At 43.6% G+C, this 19,447-nt stretch overlaps 1 protein-coding gene across 1 annotated transcript in view; it reads left to right on the top strand.

Annotated features, from left to right (window-relative positions):
• The window catches only part of LOC110525762 (pleckstrin homology domain-containing family A member 2), a 28,559-nt gene extending 11,900 nt beyond the window's left edge, over nt 1-16,659 (top strand). Inside the window, exons 5-12 of the mRNA XM_021606178.2 lie at nt 7,104-7,201; nt 12,922-13,050; nt 13,161-13,262; nt 13,349-13,417; nt 13,708-13,778; nt 13,876-13,939; nt 14,238-14,315; nt 14,491-16,659. Of these exons, the coding sequence (XP_021461853.1) occupies nt 7,104-7,201; nt 12,922-13,050; nt 13,161-13,262; nt 13,349-13,417; nt 13,708-13,778; nt 13,876-13,939; nt 14,238-14,315; nt 14,491-14,946 (1,067 nt within the window). The 3' untranslated portion in view covers nt 14,947-16,659. The remainder of the gene's footprint in view (nt 1-7,103; nt 7,202-12,921; nt 13,051-13,160; nt 13,263-13,348; nt 13,418-13,707; nt 13,779-13,875; nt 13,940-14,237; nt 14,316-14,490) is intronic.
• The last annotated feature ends 2,788 nt before the right edge of the window (nt 16,660-19,447 follow it).

The raw sequence follows: 19,447 nt of genomic DNA, 5'->3' as shown, positions 1-19,447 counted from the left end.
AGATTTGGGCTCCCATCAAACCTGCTTCAGTTGAGAGAAGAAGAGTTCTTACATTTTTAAAAAGGACTCTGTCTGGCTTGGAGTGGATTTACAATCAGAGGGGTACAATTCTTTATAGAAATGGGGAAACTTTGTCACGTGTGCTCCCTCTCTGGCTTCTAGGTCAACAGGCTGCTCGTTATGGGGCACACCTGTCACCATCGTTACGCGCACTTCCCTGACTCCATCAGTTCCCTGATTATCTTCCCTATACAGTGGGGAGAACAAGTATTTGATACACTGCCGATTTTGCAGGTTTTCCTACTTACAAAGCATGTAGAGGTCTAAATTTTATCATAGGTACACTTCAACTGAGAGACGGAATCTAAAACAAAAATCCATAAAATCACATTGTATGATTTTTAAGTAATTAATTAGCATTTTATTGCATGACATAAGTATTTGATACACCAGAAAAGAAGAACTTAATATTTGGTACAGAAACCTTTGTTTGCAATTACAGAGATCATACATTTCCTGTAGTTCTTGACCAGGTTTGCACACACTGCAGCAGGGATTTTGTCCCACTCCTCCATTTCAGACCTTCTCCAGATCCTCCACCCCTCAATACGGTGCAGTCCCCTCTGCAGAAAAGCATCCCCAAAGAATGATGTTTCCACCTCCATGCTTCACGATTGGGATGGTGTTCTTGGGGTTGTTCTCATCCTTCTTCTTCCTCCAAACACAGCGAGTGGAGTTTAGACCAAAAAGCTATATTTTTGTCTCATCAAACCACATGACCTTCTCCCATTCCTCCTCTGGATCATCCAGATGGTCATTGGCTAACTTCAGATCGGCCTGGACATGCGCTGGCTTGAGCAGGGGGACCTTGTGTGCGCTGCAGGATTTTAATCCATTACCCCGTAGTGTGTTACTAATGGTTTTCTTTGAGACTGTGGTCCCAGCTCTCTTCAGGTCATTGACCAGGTCCTGCCGTGTAGTTCTGGGCTGAACCCTCACCTTCCTCATGATCATTGATAGCCCGCGAGGTAAGTTCTTGCATGGAGCCCCAGACCGAGGGTGATTGACCGTCATCTTGAACTTCTTCCATTTTCAAATAATTGCGCCAACAGTTGTTGCCTTCTCACCAAGCTGCTTGCCTATTGTCCAGTAGCCCACCCCAGCCTTGTGCAGGTCTACAATTTATCCCTGATGTCCTTACACAGCTCTCTGGTCTTGGCCATTGTGGAGAGGTTGGAGTCTGTTTGATTGTGTGTGTGGACAGGTGCCTTTTATACAGGTAACGAGTTCAAACAGGTGCAGTTAATACAGGTAATGAGTGGGGAACAGGAGGGCTTCTTAAAGAAAAACTAACAGGTCTGTGAGAGCCGGAATTCTTACTGGTGGGTGGGTGATCAAATACTTATGTCATGCAATAAAATGCAAATTGCTTACTTAAAAATCATACAATGTGATTTTCTGGATTTTTCTTTTAGATTCGGTCTCTCACAGTTTAAGTGTACCTATGATACAAATTACAGACCTCTACATGCTTTGTAAGTAGGAAAGACTGCCGATTTTGCAGGTTATCTGACTGCCCTCGACCAGCACAAAAATATCCTGTGGCGGACTGCAATAGCATCGAATAGTCCCCGCGATATGCAACTGTTCAGGGAAGTCAGGAACCAATACACGCAGTCAGTCAGGAAAGCTAAGGCCAGCTTCTTCAGGCAGAAGTTTGCATCCTGTAGCTCCAACTCCAAAAAGTTCTGGGACACTGTGAAGTCCATGGAGAACAAGAGCACCTCCTCCCAGCTGCCCACTGCACTGAGGCTAAGTAACACGGTCACCACCAATAAATCCATGATTATCGAAAACTTCAACAAGCATTTCTCAACAGCTGGCCATGCCTTCCGCCTGGCTACTCCAACCTCAGCCAACAGCTCCGCCCCCCCCCCCCCCCCCCCCCCGCGCAGCTACTCGCCCAAGCCTCTCCAGGTTCTCCTTTACCCAAATCCAGATAGCAGATGTTCTGAAAGAGCTGCAAAACCTGGACCCGTACAAATCAGCTGGGCTTGACAATCTGGACCCTCTATTTCTGAAACTATCCGCCGCCATTGTCGCAACACCTATTACCAGCCTGTTCAACCTCTCTTTCATATCGTCTGAGATCCCCAAGGATTGGAAAGCTGCCGCAGTCATCCCCCTCTTCAAAGGGGGAGACATCCTGGACCCAAACTGTTACAGACCTATATCCATCCTGCTCTGCCTATCTAAGGTCTTCGAAAGCCAAGTCAACAAACAGGTCACTGACCATCTCGAATCCCACCGTACCTTCTCCGCTGTGCAATCTGGTTTCCGAGCCGGTCACGGGTGCACCTCAGCCACGCTCAAGGTACTAAACGATATCATAACCGCCATCGATAAAAGACAGTACTGTGCAGCCGTCTTCATCGACCTTGCCAAGGCTTTCGACTCTGTCAATCACCATATTCTTATCGGCAGACTCAGTAGCCTCGGTTTTTCGGATGACTGCCTTGCCTGGTTCACCAATTACTTTGCAGACAGAGTTCAGTGTGTCAAATCGGAGGGCATGCTGTCCGGTCCTCTGGCAGTCTCTATGGGGGTACCACAGGGTTCAATCCTCGGGCCGACTCTTTTCTCTGTATATATCAATGATGTTGCTCTTGCTGCGGGCGATTCCCTGATCCACCTCTACGCAGACGACACCATTCTATATACTTCCGGCCCGTCCTTGGACACTGTGCTATCTAACCTCCAAACGAGCTTCAATGCCATACAACACTCCTTCCGTGGCCTCCAACTGCTCTTAAACGCTAGTAAAACCAAATGCATGCTTTTCAACCGTTCGCTGCCTGCACCCGCACGCCTGACCAGCATCACCACCCTGGATGGTTCTGACCTTGAATATGTGGACATCTATAAGTACCTAGGTGTCTGGCTAGACTGCAAACTCTCCTTCCAGACTCATATCAAACATCTCCAATCGAAAATCAAATCAAGAATCGGCTTTCTATTCCGCAACAAAGCCTCCTTCACTCACGCCGCCAAACTTACCCTAGTAAAACTGACTATCCTACCGATCCTCGACTTCGGCGATGTCATCTACAAAATTGCTTCCAACACTCTACTCAGCAAACTGGATGCAGTTTATCACAGTGCCATCCGTTTTGTCACTAAAGCACCTTATACCACCCACCACTGCAACTTGTATGCTCTAGTCGGCTGGCCCTCGCTACATATTCGTCGCCAGACCCACTGGCTCCAGGTCATCTACAAGTCCATGCTAGGTAAAGCTCCGCCTTATCTCAGTTCACTGGTCACGATGGCAACACCCATCCGTAGCACGCGCTCCAGCAGGTGTATCTCACTGATCATCCCTAAAGCCAACACCTCATTTGGCCGCCTTTCGTTCCAGTTCTCTGCTGCCTGTGACTGGAACGAATTGCAAAAATCGCTGAAGTTGGAGACTTTTATCTCCCTCACCAACTTCAAACATCTGCTATCTGAGCAGTTAACCGATCGCTGCAGCTGTACATAGTCTATCGGTAAATAGCCCACCCATTTTTACCTACCTCATCCCCATACTGTTTTTATTTATTTACTTTTCTGCTCTTTTGCACACCGATATCTCTACCTGTACATGACCATATGATCATTTATCACTCCAGTGTTATTAACCTGCAAAATTGTAATTATTCGCCTACCTCCTCATGCCTTTTGCACACAATGTATATATAGACTCCCCTTTTTTTCTACTGTGTTATTGACTTGTTAATTGTTTACTTACTCCATGTGTAACTTTGTGTTGTCTGTTCACACTGCTATGCTTTATCTTGGCCAGGTCGCAGTTGCAAATGAGACTTGTTCTCAACTAGCCTACCTGGTTAAATAAAGGTAAAATAAAAATATAATCAAATACTTGTTCTCCCCACTGTATATGTCACTCCCTTTGGTTGCTTCCCTAGGCGTTATTGTTTCTGTTCCTGTGTTATGTCTGTGTTGTTCGTGTTTCTTATTTTTTATATTATGTTGTGTTTTATTTATTAAAACACTCACTCCCTGAACTTGCTTCCGAACTCTCAGCGCACATCGTTACACTTTAGTTGATATAATTTGGGTTCTGATAGTAATTCACCTGATTCAGTTTCAATGCTTACAATATCCGCTAATTACTGCGAAGCTTGTTTGCCAAAAGACAACTGTGTCGATTACCATGAAACTAATGCTTAAGTTTATCTCAATGGGTGGAATATTCTGCTCTGTCTTATCAATAGATTTAGTTCTGTCTTGACTTTGGAGAGAGTAGCTGCACTGAAAAGGTATTTGTTGAACGCTCTAACTTCGTTAACAACTTTTCCAATTCTGATATCTTCTTTTAAATGTGATTTATTCAGCCCAGATGCAAATGTAGTTGCATTGTTTTTAATAAAACCCTTGTCCCATAAAATCAGAGAATCATCAACTGAATTTTTGTTAATAATTATGAATTCATTCAATTCAATTTCATGTGTGTTTCTCAGAGCATTGCTCTATCAATGTGGTTTTAGACTCAAGATAGTTGGAGTGTTTGATAGAACTATTAAGGCCTTTCAAATTCCACAAGAGAATAGCTAGTGTTGCCATTGTTTTACTAAAATGTAATTGTTATCTTTAATGTTGATGTAGCCCATGGATGTAAAATAAAAAGCAGGACCCACATGGAAACCCACCCATCGGTCCGCTCCCCACTTAGAAGACCCTCTCTATAAACCATTGACACTACTTTATGGTAAATAATGCAAGCTTCTTCAATTACCAATTTCTTTGAACAGGGGAAAAGAAACATGACCAGATTCACAGGGAATACATTACATGGTATGGGGAAGCAAGCCACAGCTTCATACTACTTGTCAAAAATAGAGAACTGATACTGTATACTGGTTGTTGGGGTGGGATTGGCATGAAGTGTGAGGCTTCCGTGGGTGGCTTTAAAATATATATATATATATATATATATATATATATATATATATATATATATATATATATATATATATATATATTTTTTTTTTTGAGCAGTGTGTATATATATATATATATATATATATATATATATATATATATATATATATATATATATATATATATATATATATATATATATATATATATATATATATATATATATACACACTGCTCAAAAAAAATAAAGGGAACACTTAAACAGCACAATGTAACTCCAAGTCAATCACACTTCTGTGAAATCAAACTGTACACTTAGGAAGCAACACTGATTGACGATAAATTTCACATGCTGTTGTGCAAATGGAATAGACAACAGGTGGAAATTATAGGCAATTAGCAAGACACCCCCAATAAAGGAGTGGTTCTTCAGGTGGGGACCACAGACCACTTCTCAGTTCCTATGCTTCCTGGCTGATGTTTTGGTCACTTTTGAATGCTGGCGGTGCTTTCACTCTAGTGGTAGCATGAGACGGAGTCTACAACCCACACAAGTGGCTCAGGTAGTGCAGCTCATCCAGGATGGCACATCAATGCGAGCTGTGGCAAGAAGGTTTGCTGTTTCTGTCAGCGTAGTGTCCAGAGCATGGAGGCGCTACCAGGAGACGGGCCAGTGCATCAGGAGACGTGGAGGAGGCCGTAGGAGGGCAACAACCCAGCAGCAGGACCGCTACCTCCGCCTTTGTGCAAGGAGGAGCACTGCCAGAGCCCTGCAAAATGACCTCCAGCAGGCCACAAATGTGCTTGTGTCTGCTCAAACGGTCAGAAACAGACTCCATGAGGGTGGTATGAGGGCCCGACGTCCACGGGTGGGGGTTGTACTTACAGCCCAACATCGTGCGGGATGTTTGGCATTTGCCAGAGAACACCAAGATTGGCAAATTTGCCACTGGCGCCCTGTGCTATTCACAGATGAAAGCAGGTTCACACTGAGCACGTGACAGACGTGACAGAGTCTGGAGACGCCGTGGAGAACGTTATGCTGCCTGCAACATCCTCCAGCATGACCGGTTTGGCGGTGGGTCAGTCATGGTGTGGGGTGGCATTTCTTTGGGGGACCGCACAGCCCTCCATGTGCTCGCCAGAAGTAGCCTGACTGCCATTAGGTACCGAGATGAGCTCCTCAGACCCCTTGTGAGACCATATGCTGGTGCGGTTGGCCCTGGGTTCCTCCTAATGCAAGACAATGCTAGACCTCATGTGGCTGGAGTGTGTCAGCAGTTCCTGCAAGAGGAAGGCATTGATGCTATGGACTGGCCCGCCCGTTCCCCAGACCTGAATCCAATTGAGCACATCTGGGACATCATGTCTCGCTCCATCCACCAACGCCACGTTGCACCACAGACAGTCCAGGAGTTGGCGGATGCTTTAGTCCAAGTCTGGGAGGAGATCCCTCAGGAGACCATCCGCCATCTCATCAGGAGCATGCCCAGGCGTTGTAGGGAGGTCATACAGGCACGTGGAGGCCACACACACTACTGAGCCTCATTTTGACTTGTTTTAAGGACATTACATCAAAGTTGGATCAGCCTGTAGTGTGGTTTTCCACTTTAATGTTGAGTGTGACTCCAAATCCAGACCTCCATGGGTTGATAAATTTGATTTCCATTGATCATTTTTGTGTGATTTTGTTGTCAGCACATTCAACTACGTAAAGAAAAAAATGATTTAATAAGAATATTTCATTCAGATCTAGGATGAGTTCTTTTAGTGTTCCCTTTATTTTTTTGAGCAGTATATATATATTACACACACACACAATTCCTCATGTCTTACTAATTGGTAGGAAGACGTTTGGTCCGAATCGGATGTTGGGTACTATATTAATGGAATATTATCTGAATCCTATACATTAAAATAGCTAATTTGGGTGCAATCGGTTAGCTTAATTTCTCATAGATTAAATGATATTTCAACAAAATAATGTTTTAGAAATGCTCATCGTATCTGTTGCTAAGAACAATCTAAGATGGTGGGTGTCAACCCTCTTTCTGGTGCTTTCTGAGGTGGAATAACCCATACCTGTTCTGTCCTCCTTGCAGTGATCAGTGCTATTATAACCTCTGTATTTATGTTCTGTATTATAACTATGTCTGCAGTGATCAATGCAGTGTCTCGGCGTTATTTCCTCCATGCCAACGATGCTGCTGACCTGAAAGACTGGGTCCTCGCTCTGAACAAAGCTACCAAGATCACTGTGAGTACCCCAACTCCTGTAGCTAACGTTACCATTAACATATAGTGAGAGACAGGTCAATTTGCCCTTAAATTAATTATTATAACAGCCTTGGTTTCTCAAATAACTGCCTCGCCTGGTTCACCAACTACTTCTCAGAGTTCAGTGTGTCAAGTCGGAGGGCCTGTTGTCCGGACCTCTGGTAGCCTCTATGGGGGTGCCACAGGGTTCAATTCTCGGGCCGACTCTTTTCTCTGTATATATCAATGATGTCGCTCTTGCTGCTGGTGATTCTCTGGTCCACCTTTACGCAGACGACACCATTCTGTATACTTCTGGCCCTTCTTTGGGCACTGTGTTAACTTGCCTCCAGACAGCTTCAATGTTATACAACACTCCTTCCGTGGCCTCCAACTGCTCTTAAATGCTAGTAAAACTAAATGCATGCTCTTTAACCGATCGCTGTCTGCACCCACCCGCCCAACTAGCATCACTACTCTGGACGGTTCTGACTTAGAATATGTGGACAACTACAAATAGCTAGGGGTCTGGTTAGGCTGTAAACTCTCCTTCCAGACTCACATTAAGCATCTCCAATCCAAATTAAATCTAGAATCGGCTTCCTATTTCGCAACAAAGCATCCTTCACTCATGCTGCTAAACATACCCTCGTAAAACTGACTATCCTACCGATCCTTGACTTTGGCAATGTCATTTACAAAATAGCCTCCAACACTACTCAGTAAATTGGGTGCAGTCTATCACAGAGCCATCCGTTTTGTGACCAAAGCCCCATATACTACCCACCACTGCGACCTGTATGCTCTCGTTGGCATATTCGTCGACAAACCCACTGGCTCCAGGTCATCTATAAGTCTTTGCTAGGTAAAGCCCCGCCTTATCTCCGATCACTGGTCACCATAGCAACACCCACCCATAGCATGCGCTCCAGCAGGTATATTTCACTGGTCATCCCCAAAGCCAACTCCTCCTTTGGCTGATTTTCCTTCCAGTTCTCTGCTGCCAATGACTGGAACAAATTGCAAAAATCACTGAAGCTGGAGACTCACATCTCCCTCTACCTTTAAGCATCAGCTGTCAGAGCAGCTTACAGATCACTGCACCTGTACACAGCCAATCTGTGAATAGCCCACCCAACTACCTCCCCATATTGTTATTTATTTTGCTCTTTTGCACCCCAGTATCTCTACTTGCACATCTATCACTCCAATGTTTTATTATTTCAGCACTATGGCCTATTTATTGCCTTACCTCCGTAATCTTACTACATTTGCACACACTGTATATAGATTTTCTATTGTGTTATTGACTGTACATTTGTTTGTCCCATGTGTAACTCTGTGCTGTTGTTTTTGTCACACTGCTTTGCTTTATCTTGGCCAGGTCGCAGTTGTAAATGAGAACTTGTTCTCAACTGAGGTGAAATGCAAAAATGTACAAATTTGATTGATAGGAGAAATAAATTCCCACCATAGAGCACCAGGCAGCTACTTGATTTCTGTGTCTTGACACAACACAGTGCTACTCCCTTCCTCATTTTACGATTGGACCCCCCCCCCCCCCCTCCCCCCACCGCTAATTATGCTTTTGGTTTGGCACGCGCACATACTCTCACAATCTCTCATCTAGAATATGAGGAAATGGTGAAACACGACAGCATGATTGGTGTTTTGAGGTTTCACAGAGCACATTCCCTCAGTGTGTGTTGAATCCTATATTCAGCCTGTGGGGGTGGCTTTCCACACATACACTGTTTATAATATAATACTGTATATACTGTACCATTTAGCAGATGTTTTTATCCAAAGCGACTTACATTCATGTGTGCATACATTTTATGTACATGTGGTCCCGGGAATCAAACCCTATCTTGGCGTTGGAAGTAGAGGTCTTCACGGAGCCACTTGTACCTGAATACCCGAGACCTGATCCGGGACCTGAGCGAGTCCGGATCCAGAATTCTAAATAATGTCACGTGTCTGGGCCGGATCTGATTTGATTTTCACGGGTCCATTTGGAAGGGGTATTCAAAAAGTGAATTCATGCATATCTGTTCCGGATGGGAATGCCCCAGGTCCATTTGGAATGGGTAATAAGAAAGTGAATTCATGCATATCTGTTCCGGATGGGAATGCTCCAGGTCCAATTTGGAACGGGTATTAAAAAAGTGAATTCATGCATATCTGTTCCGGATGGGAATGCCCCAGGTCCATTTGGAACGGGTATTGAAAAAGTGCATTCATGCATATCTGTCCCGGATGGGAATGCCCCAGGTCCATTTGGAACGGGTATTAAAAAAGTGAATTCATGCATATCTGTTCCGGATGGGAATGCCCCAGGTCCATTTCGGAACGGGTCCAACTTTTTGGACCCGTGAAGCCCTCTAGTTGCAAGTGCCATGCTCTACCAGGACCACACACATCTGCTGTTTGTCTGTGGAGCTGCCGTAAAAATCTGACACACACACACACACACACACACACACACACACACACACACACACACACACACACACAAACTTCTTGACCAGAGAGTTTAATGCTGAAGGCCTGTAACTCCTCCCCTCCACACTTCTACAGAAGGCTGAGAGCAGCAGTTAGTGGTTATGTCCCAATAATCTTTATTTTCTCTGTCTTTTTTTCTCCTGAAGTGTGCACTCGTTCACCACTCCACATAAATTTGAAAACATTGGATTGGTGTAGGCCTAGAGGGAGTTTCCATATACAGTGCCTTGAGAAAGTATTCATACCCCTTGACTTGTTCCACATTTTGTTGTGTTACAGCCTGAATTTTTTTTCTTCACGTATCTACACACAATACCCCATAATGACAAAGTGAAAACATGTTTTTAGAAATGTTTGCAATTGTGTTGAAAATTAAATTCAGAAATATCTCATTTACTTAAATATTCACACCCCTGAGTCAATACATGTTAGAATCTTCAAGCTCTGTCAAGTTGGTTGTTTATCATTGCTAGACAGCCATTTTCAAATCTTGCCATAGATTTTTGAGCTTATTTTCATTCAAAACTATAACTAGGCCACTCAGGAACATTCATGTCATCTTGGTAAGCTACTCCGGTGTATATCAAATCACATTAACAGATGTTATTGCAGGGGTAGTGAAATGCTTGTGCTTCTATCTCCGACAGTGCAGTAATATCTAACAAGTAATATCTAACAAATTACACAACCTATACCCATTTCCCAATAAATCTAAGTAGAAATGAATTAAGACTATATACATATGGACGAGCAACGTCAGAGCGGAACGGACTAAGATACAGTAGAATAGTATAGAAACAACAGTATATACATATGAGATGAGTAATGCAAGATACAGTATGTAAGCATTATTAAGTCAATGAGATACCGTAGAATAGTGTAGAAAACAGTATATTCCTATGAGATGAGCATGAGATGAGCAATGCCAGATATGTAAACAGTATATTTGGCCTTGTTTTAGGTTATTGTCCTGCTGACAGGTGAAATTTGTCTCCGGGTGTTTTTGGAAAGCAGACTGAACACCAGGTTTTCCTCTCGGATTTTGCCTGTGCTTAGCTCTATTCCGTTTATTTTTATTCCAAAAAACTCCAGAGTCCTTGCCGATGATAAGCACACTCATAACATGATGCAGCCACCACCATGCTTTTAAATATATAGTGTTGTACTCAGTGATGTGTTGTGTTGAATTTGCCTCAATCGTAACGCTTTGTATTCAGGACATAAAGTTTTTTTTAAATGTTTTCGCCTTATTGCAAACAGAATGCATGTTTTAGAATATTTCTGTTCTGTACAGGCTTGCTTCTTTTCACTCTGTCATTTAGGTTAGTATTGTGGAGTAACTACACTATTTATTTATTTTGAATTTTTTTACATTTAGTGAGTAGATCAGCTTTAATATTGCAGATTGTTCCATCAATCTAATTGTCTGCTTCACGTCCAATCCCCCATATATATTTTTTGCTTATACACACACACACACACACACACACACACACACACACACACCTTTTTAAAAATATAGTTTCCTTTATTACCCTACCACCCTTCCCCCAATTGGAGCAAACTAATGAACAACAATGCTTAGGCCTGTATTTCTAGCTTATACAAACTATATACATTTTATGGACAGTCTATTTTACAATAGTTCTATTTTGTTTGTTTTTACTCCTGTCCTTCCTCAACATCTCCCATCTATTCCTGACTTCCATCCGGTTTGATTTCTATTTGCCATATATTTCAAACTGTGCTCTTTCATAGTTCTTAACCTATATATGTTTAACGGGCACAGTATGTTTTACATTAATTATCTTGTTGTTATTAGTCCCAACCTTCAGCTCCATTAGACCCCTCCCATCTATCTCTTAACACCATCCATATTGGATTTCTATTTGCCATTCCATTTCTTTTTATTCCAAAAAACTCCAGAGTCCTTGCCGATGACAAGCATACTCATAACATGATGCAGCCACTAGCATGCTTGTAAATCTATAGCGTGGTACTCAGTGATATGTTGTTGGATTTGCCTCAATCACAACACTTTGTATTCAGGACATAGTTAGTAGTTCATTGTTTATTCTGTACAGGCTTGCTTCTTTTCACTCTGTCATTTAGGTTAGTATTGTGGAGTAACTACACTTGTTGATCCATCCTCAGTTTTCTTCTATCACAGCCATTTTGCTCTGTAAAATCACCGTTGGCCTCATGGTGAAATCCCTGAGTGGCTTATTTCCTCTCCGGCAACTGAGTTAGGAAGGACACCTGCATCTTTGTAGTGTCTGGGTGTATTGATACACCATCCAAAGTCGAATTAATAACTTAACCATGCTCAAAATGATATTCAATGCCTGCTTTTTTTAAATCCACCTACCAATAGGTGCCCTTCTTTGTGAGGCAATGGAAAACCTCCCTGGTCTTTGTGGTTGAATCTGTGTTTGAAATTCACTGCTCGACTGAGGGACCTTACAGATGATAATTGTATGTGGTGGGTGAGGCAGTCATTAAAAAATTATGTTAAACATTATTAGTTCACACAGTGAGTCCATGCAACTTATTATGTGACTTGTTAAGCTAATTTTTACTCCTGATCTTATTTAGGCTTGCCATAACAAAGGGGCGGAATTTTTATTGACTCAACTTTGAACTAATTTGTAAAAATGTCTAAAAACATCATTCCACTTTGACATTATGGGATATTATGTGTAGGCCAGTGACACACAAAAAAAAAAAAAAAAAATCTCTATGTAATCAAATTAATATTCAGGCTGTAACACAACAAAATGTGGAAAAAGTCCATGGGTGCGAATACTTTCGTACGGCACTGTAGCAGTCATTTTCTTTCCAATCCATGAAGGGAAGTGTCACACTTCGGGAGGAAGGAGAGATTATTGGAACCTGTGTCAGAAAGGTCACCACTGTCTGTGGCTCTGTGAGGCTGAAGTGTGGTGCTGCTTTCTTCTCTATTGTCACCTGTCCTCACACAACTCTCGCTCTTCCACTTCCTCTTTAACTGCCCTGTATTCCCATTGAAGAAACCCTGTATGCCTTATGGGCCTTGTTTAACTCACATTTCTTGTTTATCACTCCATAAATATGTTATAATGCATTTATAGTTTCATAGGATATCAATAAGTAAACCTGAATGGTAATGTGTTGTTGGCTAAAGGCCAACTGCTAGCTGTGTGTTTGACTTATTGCTCAAACTGTTGTTTTCTGTAGGTCCCTAAAGCAGGGCCTCTCCAGCCCAGATCAGAGGTTTCTACAGTAACCGGTGAGGCAGTGGGTAAGAGGCTGGCCTACAAGACTGAGATCATCGGGGGAGTGGTGGTGCACACACCCATCTACCAGGTACTATGGTCTAGACCAAATATACTATTGCCATGATGACAGTGAAGATGGCGGTAATGATGACGTGATGATGATGATAGTTGTGAGGATGATGATTGTGTGTGTTGCAGAATGAGGGTGGGGAAATGGAGGTAGGGGACAGGAGGGTCTCCTCTGTAGGCAGTAGACCAGGTGTACTGAGGTGTGGCTATTGTGTCAAACAGGGTAACGTGGTGAGTACACACACACACACACACACACACACACACACACACACGCTCGTACACACACTTTTGAACTAATCTGTTGTGTGTTTCAGAGGAAAAGCTGGAAGAGACGTTTCTTCACACTGGACCACAACGCTGTCAGTTACTACAAGTGTGAGATGGTGAGGTCATATCCTGTCCCTCTCCTCTGTGTGTGGCTCTGGGTGGTAACGCTGTTGCTGTTTAGACCTCACTGGGGTGTAATTACAGATGTCCTCAAATGGATTTGGGATAGGAAATACAAACCAAGCCAATACATAGTATTAAAAATCATGTGTCCTCCATGTTTAAGTCTTTGGTTCTGGTTTTGTGTGTTTAGTGTTCTGTGTGACAGATATGTCAGTGGAATAGAGTAAAGTGTTGTTTTTCTGATGTGCGCGTGTGTGTAACCTGCATTTGATATGTATTTCAGGATAAGGAGCCCCTGAGAACTGTTTCTCTGAGAGACATTCAGAAGGTCCATGAGTGTCTGGTGAAATCTGGGTGAGTGTCACACCTCTTTTTCTCTCGTTCTCTCGACAGCAGACACAAACACACACAAACACAGAAGCTCAATGTCTTACCCACTCATCTCTGTCAGGGACCTGCTGATGAGAGATAATCTGTTTGAAATCATCACCAGCTCCAGGGTCTTCTACGTCCAGGTAGGAGGGGGGGGGGGTGTTGTCGGCAGTTGGGCTTCCATCTGTGTTGACTCCTCTCTGGCTTGATGCTCTGTTGCTCATGTGTGGCCTTACTTCTGTTTTTGGAGAAATGGACAGGATGTTTTTTGTGAATTAGAGGAGTACTTTCCCAACACTTAACCGTAAGAACAAAAACGTCCCCCCATGGGAGAACAGCTGACTAGGGGCAGGGGCCTCAGATCACAGAGAGGTGTGTGTGTGTGTGTGCTTACTGAGTGGTTTAAGCGTAATGTATAAGCATGTGCTGGTTTTGTTGCAGACAGACACTCCAGAGGACATGCAGGGCTGGATCAGAGACATTGAGTTGAAGATACAGGACTTCAGAGGCCCTGCCAAGGTAGATTTAGATACATACAAAAGCCTCATCACAACTCCTCAGAATTTGCCCCACATGATCCGACGGGCCGACTAGCAATTCAGACCAGTACTATTAGTGGTCCTTATGGCATGCCCAAATGCAAGCGTGATTCAGTGGGGGAATTGGAAAAATGGAATCTCTCTCTCTCTCTCAGGGTTCTGCATTTACGTATCGCCATGGTAACTCCTCCCACCCACCCTCTGTGTTCCGTGGTCGCCAGGGAGATGACAGGAGACCCCCACTAGTGAAGTCGTGTTCCGTAGCCCCGGGGTGGCAGCCCTGGACCCCCGTACCCCAAAGAGAGGCTCCCGCTCTGGGCACACTGGACAAGGACAGTCACTTTAGCAATCTGCCCTCCAGTCTTTCCTCTCGCTCCACCTCTTCCTCCACCTCCTCATCTTCATCCTCCCCCTCCACTCCCACTCTCATCCCACAGGGGGTCCCAGCTCCAGCCCTAGCCAGTGGTGTGGGGGTCCCAGCCTGCCCTGGCCCCATAGCTCCAGACCCCTCCAGCAGCCGGAGGAGACACCGCTCTCAGCCTCAGCCCCCCAAAGACCGCAGCTTCCCTTTCAGCCTGGACGATGATGGCATCCGCACCACAGACGTCTAGAACCAACCACTTCTAGAATCAACAAAACTCTGGATCCAACAATATATAGAACCACCATCTAGAACCAATGTGTAGACAGACAAACAATGACACTTGTTTGAGTGCTTTCTACCGTTGAAAGACTGAACCTCCCTCCCCCACCCCCTTCTCCTCTGCTCTGAGGAGGTAGCTCTGGTGGGGGAGGGTAGTGATGTAAACTGGGGTTCCTGGATGCGTTCTCTCACTGAGGGGTGTGTCAGTAGTGGCTGTGGGCTTTTGGTATAGAGGGTGACTCAGAGAGAGAGCAGTCTTGGGCAGACTGGGAGGGGTTATCAGTATTAGAGTGTCTGGTGGAATGTGAAGGATATGTTATTTTATTGTACGATTTCCTCTTTAAACTTGAATGTAGTCCACCCAGGTACTGAGATGAAGGAAGGTGAATGCTGTGGTGGAGCCTGGTCTGTCTACCGAACACCCTCCACTAGTCTAAGTCAGCTGGTCTTTTGCTTGTATTAACCAAGGCTACGTCCCAATTGGCACCCACTATGGGTCCTGGTCAAAAGTAGTACACTATATAATGAATATGGTGCCACTGCCAATTGGGACCAAACCCAAGGGTCCCGTTCAATCAATACCCTGGTCATGGAACATGTTGGTGTCTGTGGCTCTGCCTGTAGACAGTCCTGTTCTCTTGTTAGACTGCATGCAATTGCGTCAAATCGCTACATCAGCAGCACATTTTGTACATACGCTTTTAGCGTATTTCTGCACGTTGTTCCACAAGCCTGGATTCTCTTGCTCAAATGCAAATGATCTACTATGGTATTGTGTCATGTCACATGTTGTGTTTTGCCTGCCTGCACCTCACCGACCCAGGTCCATGTGTGCTTTTCTCTTCTCTTTAAACTTAACCTGTCATGTTTCTGATTCTTTACATAGACACCTGTTAGAAATCACAAACATCAATATCTGCTGTGTGTGTGTGTGTGTGTGTGTGTGTGTGTGTGTGTGTGTGTGTGTGAGACACATCGGTTCAAATACTATTTTAATGTATTTTAATTAATTTTCAATGCATTTGAAACATGTATTCAGATAACCTTTATTTGAAAAAAACAAGTAGTTGAATATTGGAATGTATTTGGACTTATACTTGGAAAGTATTTGAAAATACTCAAATACACTCCCATACATTTAACCCAGTTATTTGAAAATAGTATTTGAATATACTTTTAAAATACAATTTGGTCAACTATTTGTTTTTTGTTTTTACAAATAACTCAAATAAAAGTACCTGTTTTGGGCTGTGTATTTGAAAACACTGAAATACACAGGAAAAAAGTATTTAAATAACAAATGCTCAAATACACATGTATTTGAACCCAGAGTGTGTGTGTGTGTATCTGTGTGTTGAGTTTATCATGGTTGACTGGCTGGTCAAACATATTAGAGAGGATAATGTTTGTTTTTAAGTTAAGGCATCTTTGATTTCTGTATATGCTCTTTTATCATTTTGCAGTACTGTAATTCCGGAAAGAGAAAGGTTAAATGCTAATGTCTGCTATTTCTAATGCAATTTTTTTTCTCTGATTTAATTCCTGTGGTACAGTATTTCAGATGTAATGGACTGCCTTCTACCTCGTACCTGGTGTCCACTCACCTACCTGATCATAATGGTGTTGTTTTTTTTTTTTACTTATAAGCAAGTGCATTAAATAATAAGACAAAAGCTTTTTAGTTCTGTTGTAAAGTTGTCTGATTTGAAACCAATCTAGTTTTGGCCAGTACTTTTGATGTGAAGTGAGTGTATGACCCACTCAGTCCTGCTATAATAATAACTGTTTGTCATCCTGTGATCTGACAGTGTCACTGGTGTGCTGGATACAAGCAACACAAAGAACTTAACAGATGGTGTGAGGAAAAGACAGACAGAAATACACATTTTCTCTCTCCTATTGTATGTCCTCTTCTCTCCTTCTCTTCTCTCTCCTCTTCTCTTATTCCTACCTCTCTCCTAGAGGTGAGATGAAGTGACCCCGGACCGTCCACCCTGGCCGGCCCCGCCAGAGGCTGTGTTAAGTGAAGTCGTTCACACGTCCGGTGCTGAAACCTGTGACCCAACGCTAACCCAGACCACCCCGCCTGGGGACATGCCTCCTGAGCTCTGTACCGTGGTGGGGAAAGGTGTGAGCCACAGTAAAGGCCACACTAACACAGTAAAGGGCCTTAGAGCATCACAAATGTCAGCTGTGTTGACATGAGTTTTCAGCCTTTAAAGACTGACATCCCAGAAGTGATAAAGTATCCAACTGGAAGGAAGAGGCTTTTTAAAGGTAGCGGTTAAACAGGACTGACTGATGGAGGACAAGGAAGGTTGAGGAGGAGATAATGATGTCTAGGTGAGGAGGGGGATAATGTCTAGGAGAGGAGGGGGATAATAATGTCTAGGAGAGGAGGAGATAATGATTTCTAGGAGAGGAGGAGGAGATAATGATGTCTATGAGAGGAGGAGGAGATAATGATGTCTAGGAGAGGAGGGGGATAATAATGTGGGAGAGGAGGAAATAATGATTTCTAGGAGAGGAGGAGGATAATGATATTTAGGAGACGAGGAGGATAATGATATCTAGGAGAGGAGGAGGAGATAATAATGTCTAGGAGAGGAGGAGGAGATAATGATGTCTAGGAGAGGAGGAGAATAATGTCTAGGAGAGGAGGGGGGATAATAATATCTAGGAGAGGAGGAGATAATGATGTCTAGGAGAGGAGGGGGATAATAATGTCTAGGAGAGGAGGAGATAATGATGTCTAGGAGAGGAGGGGGATAATAATGTCTAGGGGGGAGGAGATAATGTCTAGGAGAGGAGGATGATAATGAAGTCTATGAGAGGAGGAGGATAATGATGTCTAGGAGAGGAGGAGGATAATGATGTCTAGGTGGGGAGGAGGGTAATGATATCTAGGAGAGGAGGTAGATAATGTCTAGGTGAGGAGGAGGAGAGGAGGAAGATAATTATATGTGAGGGTGAGGATTATGGTATCTAGGTGAGGAGGATAATGTCTAGGCCAGCAAGCAGTATATGGAAAATATGAGGTCTTAATGCATTAAGTAGTTAATCCTGTAGTAGTTCATTTCTGATGAAACTCTAAGCCATTCTCTGTTGCTCGCTCTCTTTCTCTCCATCTCTCTCGTTTGGCCAATGGCCATCAGTGCGTAAAGAAGGTCACTTGTGTTTAGTAACACTTCAGAGTGACGCCTGTGAGTAAAATGTTCCTCTCGGGACATACACGCAGGCACAGAGGCTGGTATCCTAAATGTTAATGTTACCACATGGACACCTCTGTGCCCCCCTCTCACCCTAACCCCAGGCCCTTTCTGTCCCCTCAAACTCGGCACCTGCGACTTTATTGGTCAAATGCCAGCGGATAAAATATTGGGCATTTTTCTGCAGAGAAACTCTGCCATCTGTGTGTGTGAGCGTGTTTAGAAGAGTTTAGGAGTGTGTGACCTGATGGTTTGGAACTCCTCAGAATTTGAGCACCATGTTTCTGTGTGCTATTGTGATGTTAGTCCCTGTTCTGCTGTGTCTGTCAGAGCAGAGGGCCAACACTAGAGGGCGATGGAGGGCCAGACACATCTCTATCAGGACAGTGACCCTAGAAGAGACCAGCCCTGTCTGAGGAACACACTGCACACACAGACTAATAATACGAGTAATTTACAGTAGTGATGTTGTTTTATTGAACAATCGTGTAGTGGGGGCTAATAGACAGTAGAGTGTGCTAACAAAGTGTGTTTTGCAGCCTGGGATCTGGTGCCAGAAAACTATGTTCTGCATTCCAACCCCAACATAAAGTTATAACACAGTGAAACAACACTTCCTTGAGTCTCTGTGCCATTCGGCATCTCTCATTGGAATCCAATCAGGACAGCTTGTAGTTATTCTTTATGTAGTTTATCATGTGAGGGTCCCTCTCTTTTCCACAAAATAGGACATGAGAGACCACCTGACCGAAGGGGGTGGGGAAGAGAGAGAGGGGGGCAGGAATGTGACTTACCCTGTGTGATGTGATTGTTTGCAGAGAAATGGGTTGACCTTGTCCATTGCTACCACACAGATATACACACAGTCACACACACACTCATTCGCTTTGGTCTGGCTGTAGGTGTGTGGGACAAAGCTGTGGAGTGCTGGAACACTTGGAACCACTTCCTCCATACAGACCTAGCGGTTAGGAGCGTTGGACCAGTTACTGGCGTAACCGAAAGGTTACTGGTTCGAATCCCAGAGCCGACTACTTGAAAAATCGGTTGATGTGCCCTTGAGCAAGCCACTTAACCCCAGTTGCTCCTTTAAGTCGCTCTGGATAAGAGTGCCTGCAAAATGACTAAAACGTTTTTTTTTTAATGACTTGATAGAGGAAATGTAGAAGTAAGGATGGGACAATGTAGTCCAACCATGGCCACAAAAAGGCGTGTATTTTACCTCTGTCTATGTCTCTCTCAGCTTCTTAGTTCTATAAT

This window comes from Oncorhynchus mykiss, chromosome 6 (genome assembly GCF_013265735.2).
Source record: "Oncorhynchus mykiss isolate Arlee chromosome 6, USDA_OmykA_1.1, whole genome shotgun sequence".
NCBI lineage: Eukaryota > Metazoa > Chordata > Actinopteri > Salmoniformes > Salmonidae > Oncorhynchus > Oncorhynchus mykiss.
The sequence above is the reverse complement of the archived record's forward strand: the minus strand, read 5'-3'. Positions and strand labels throughout refer to the sequence as shown.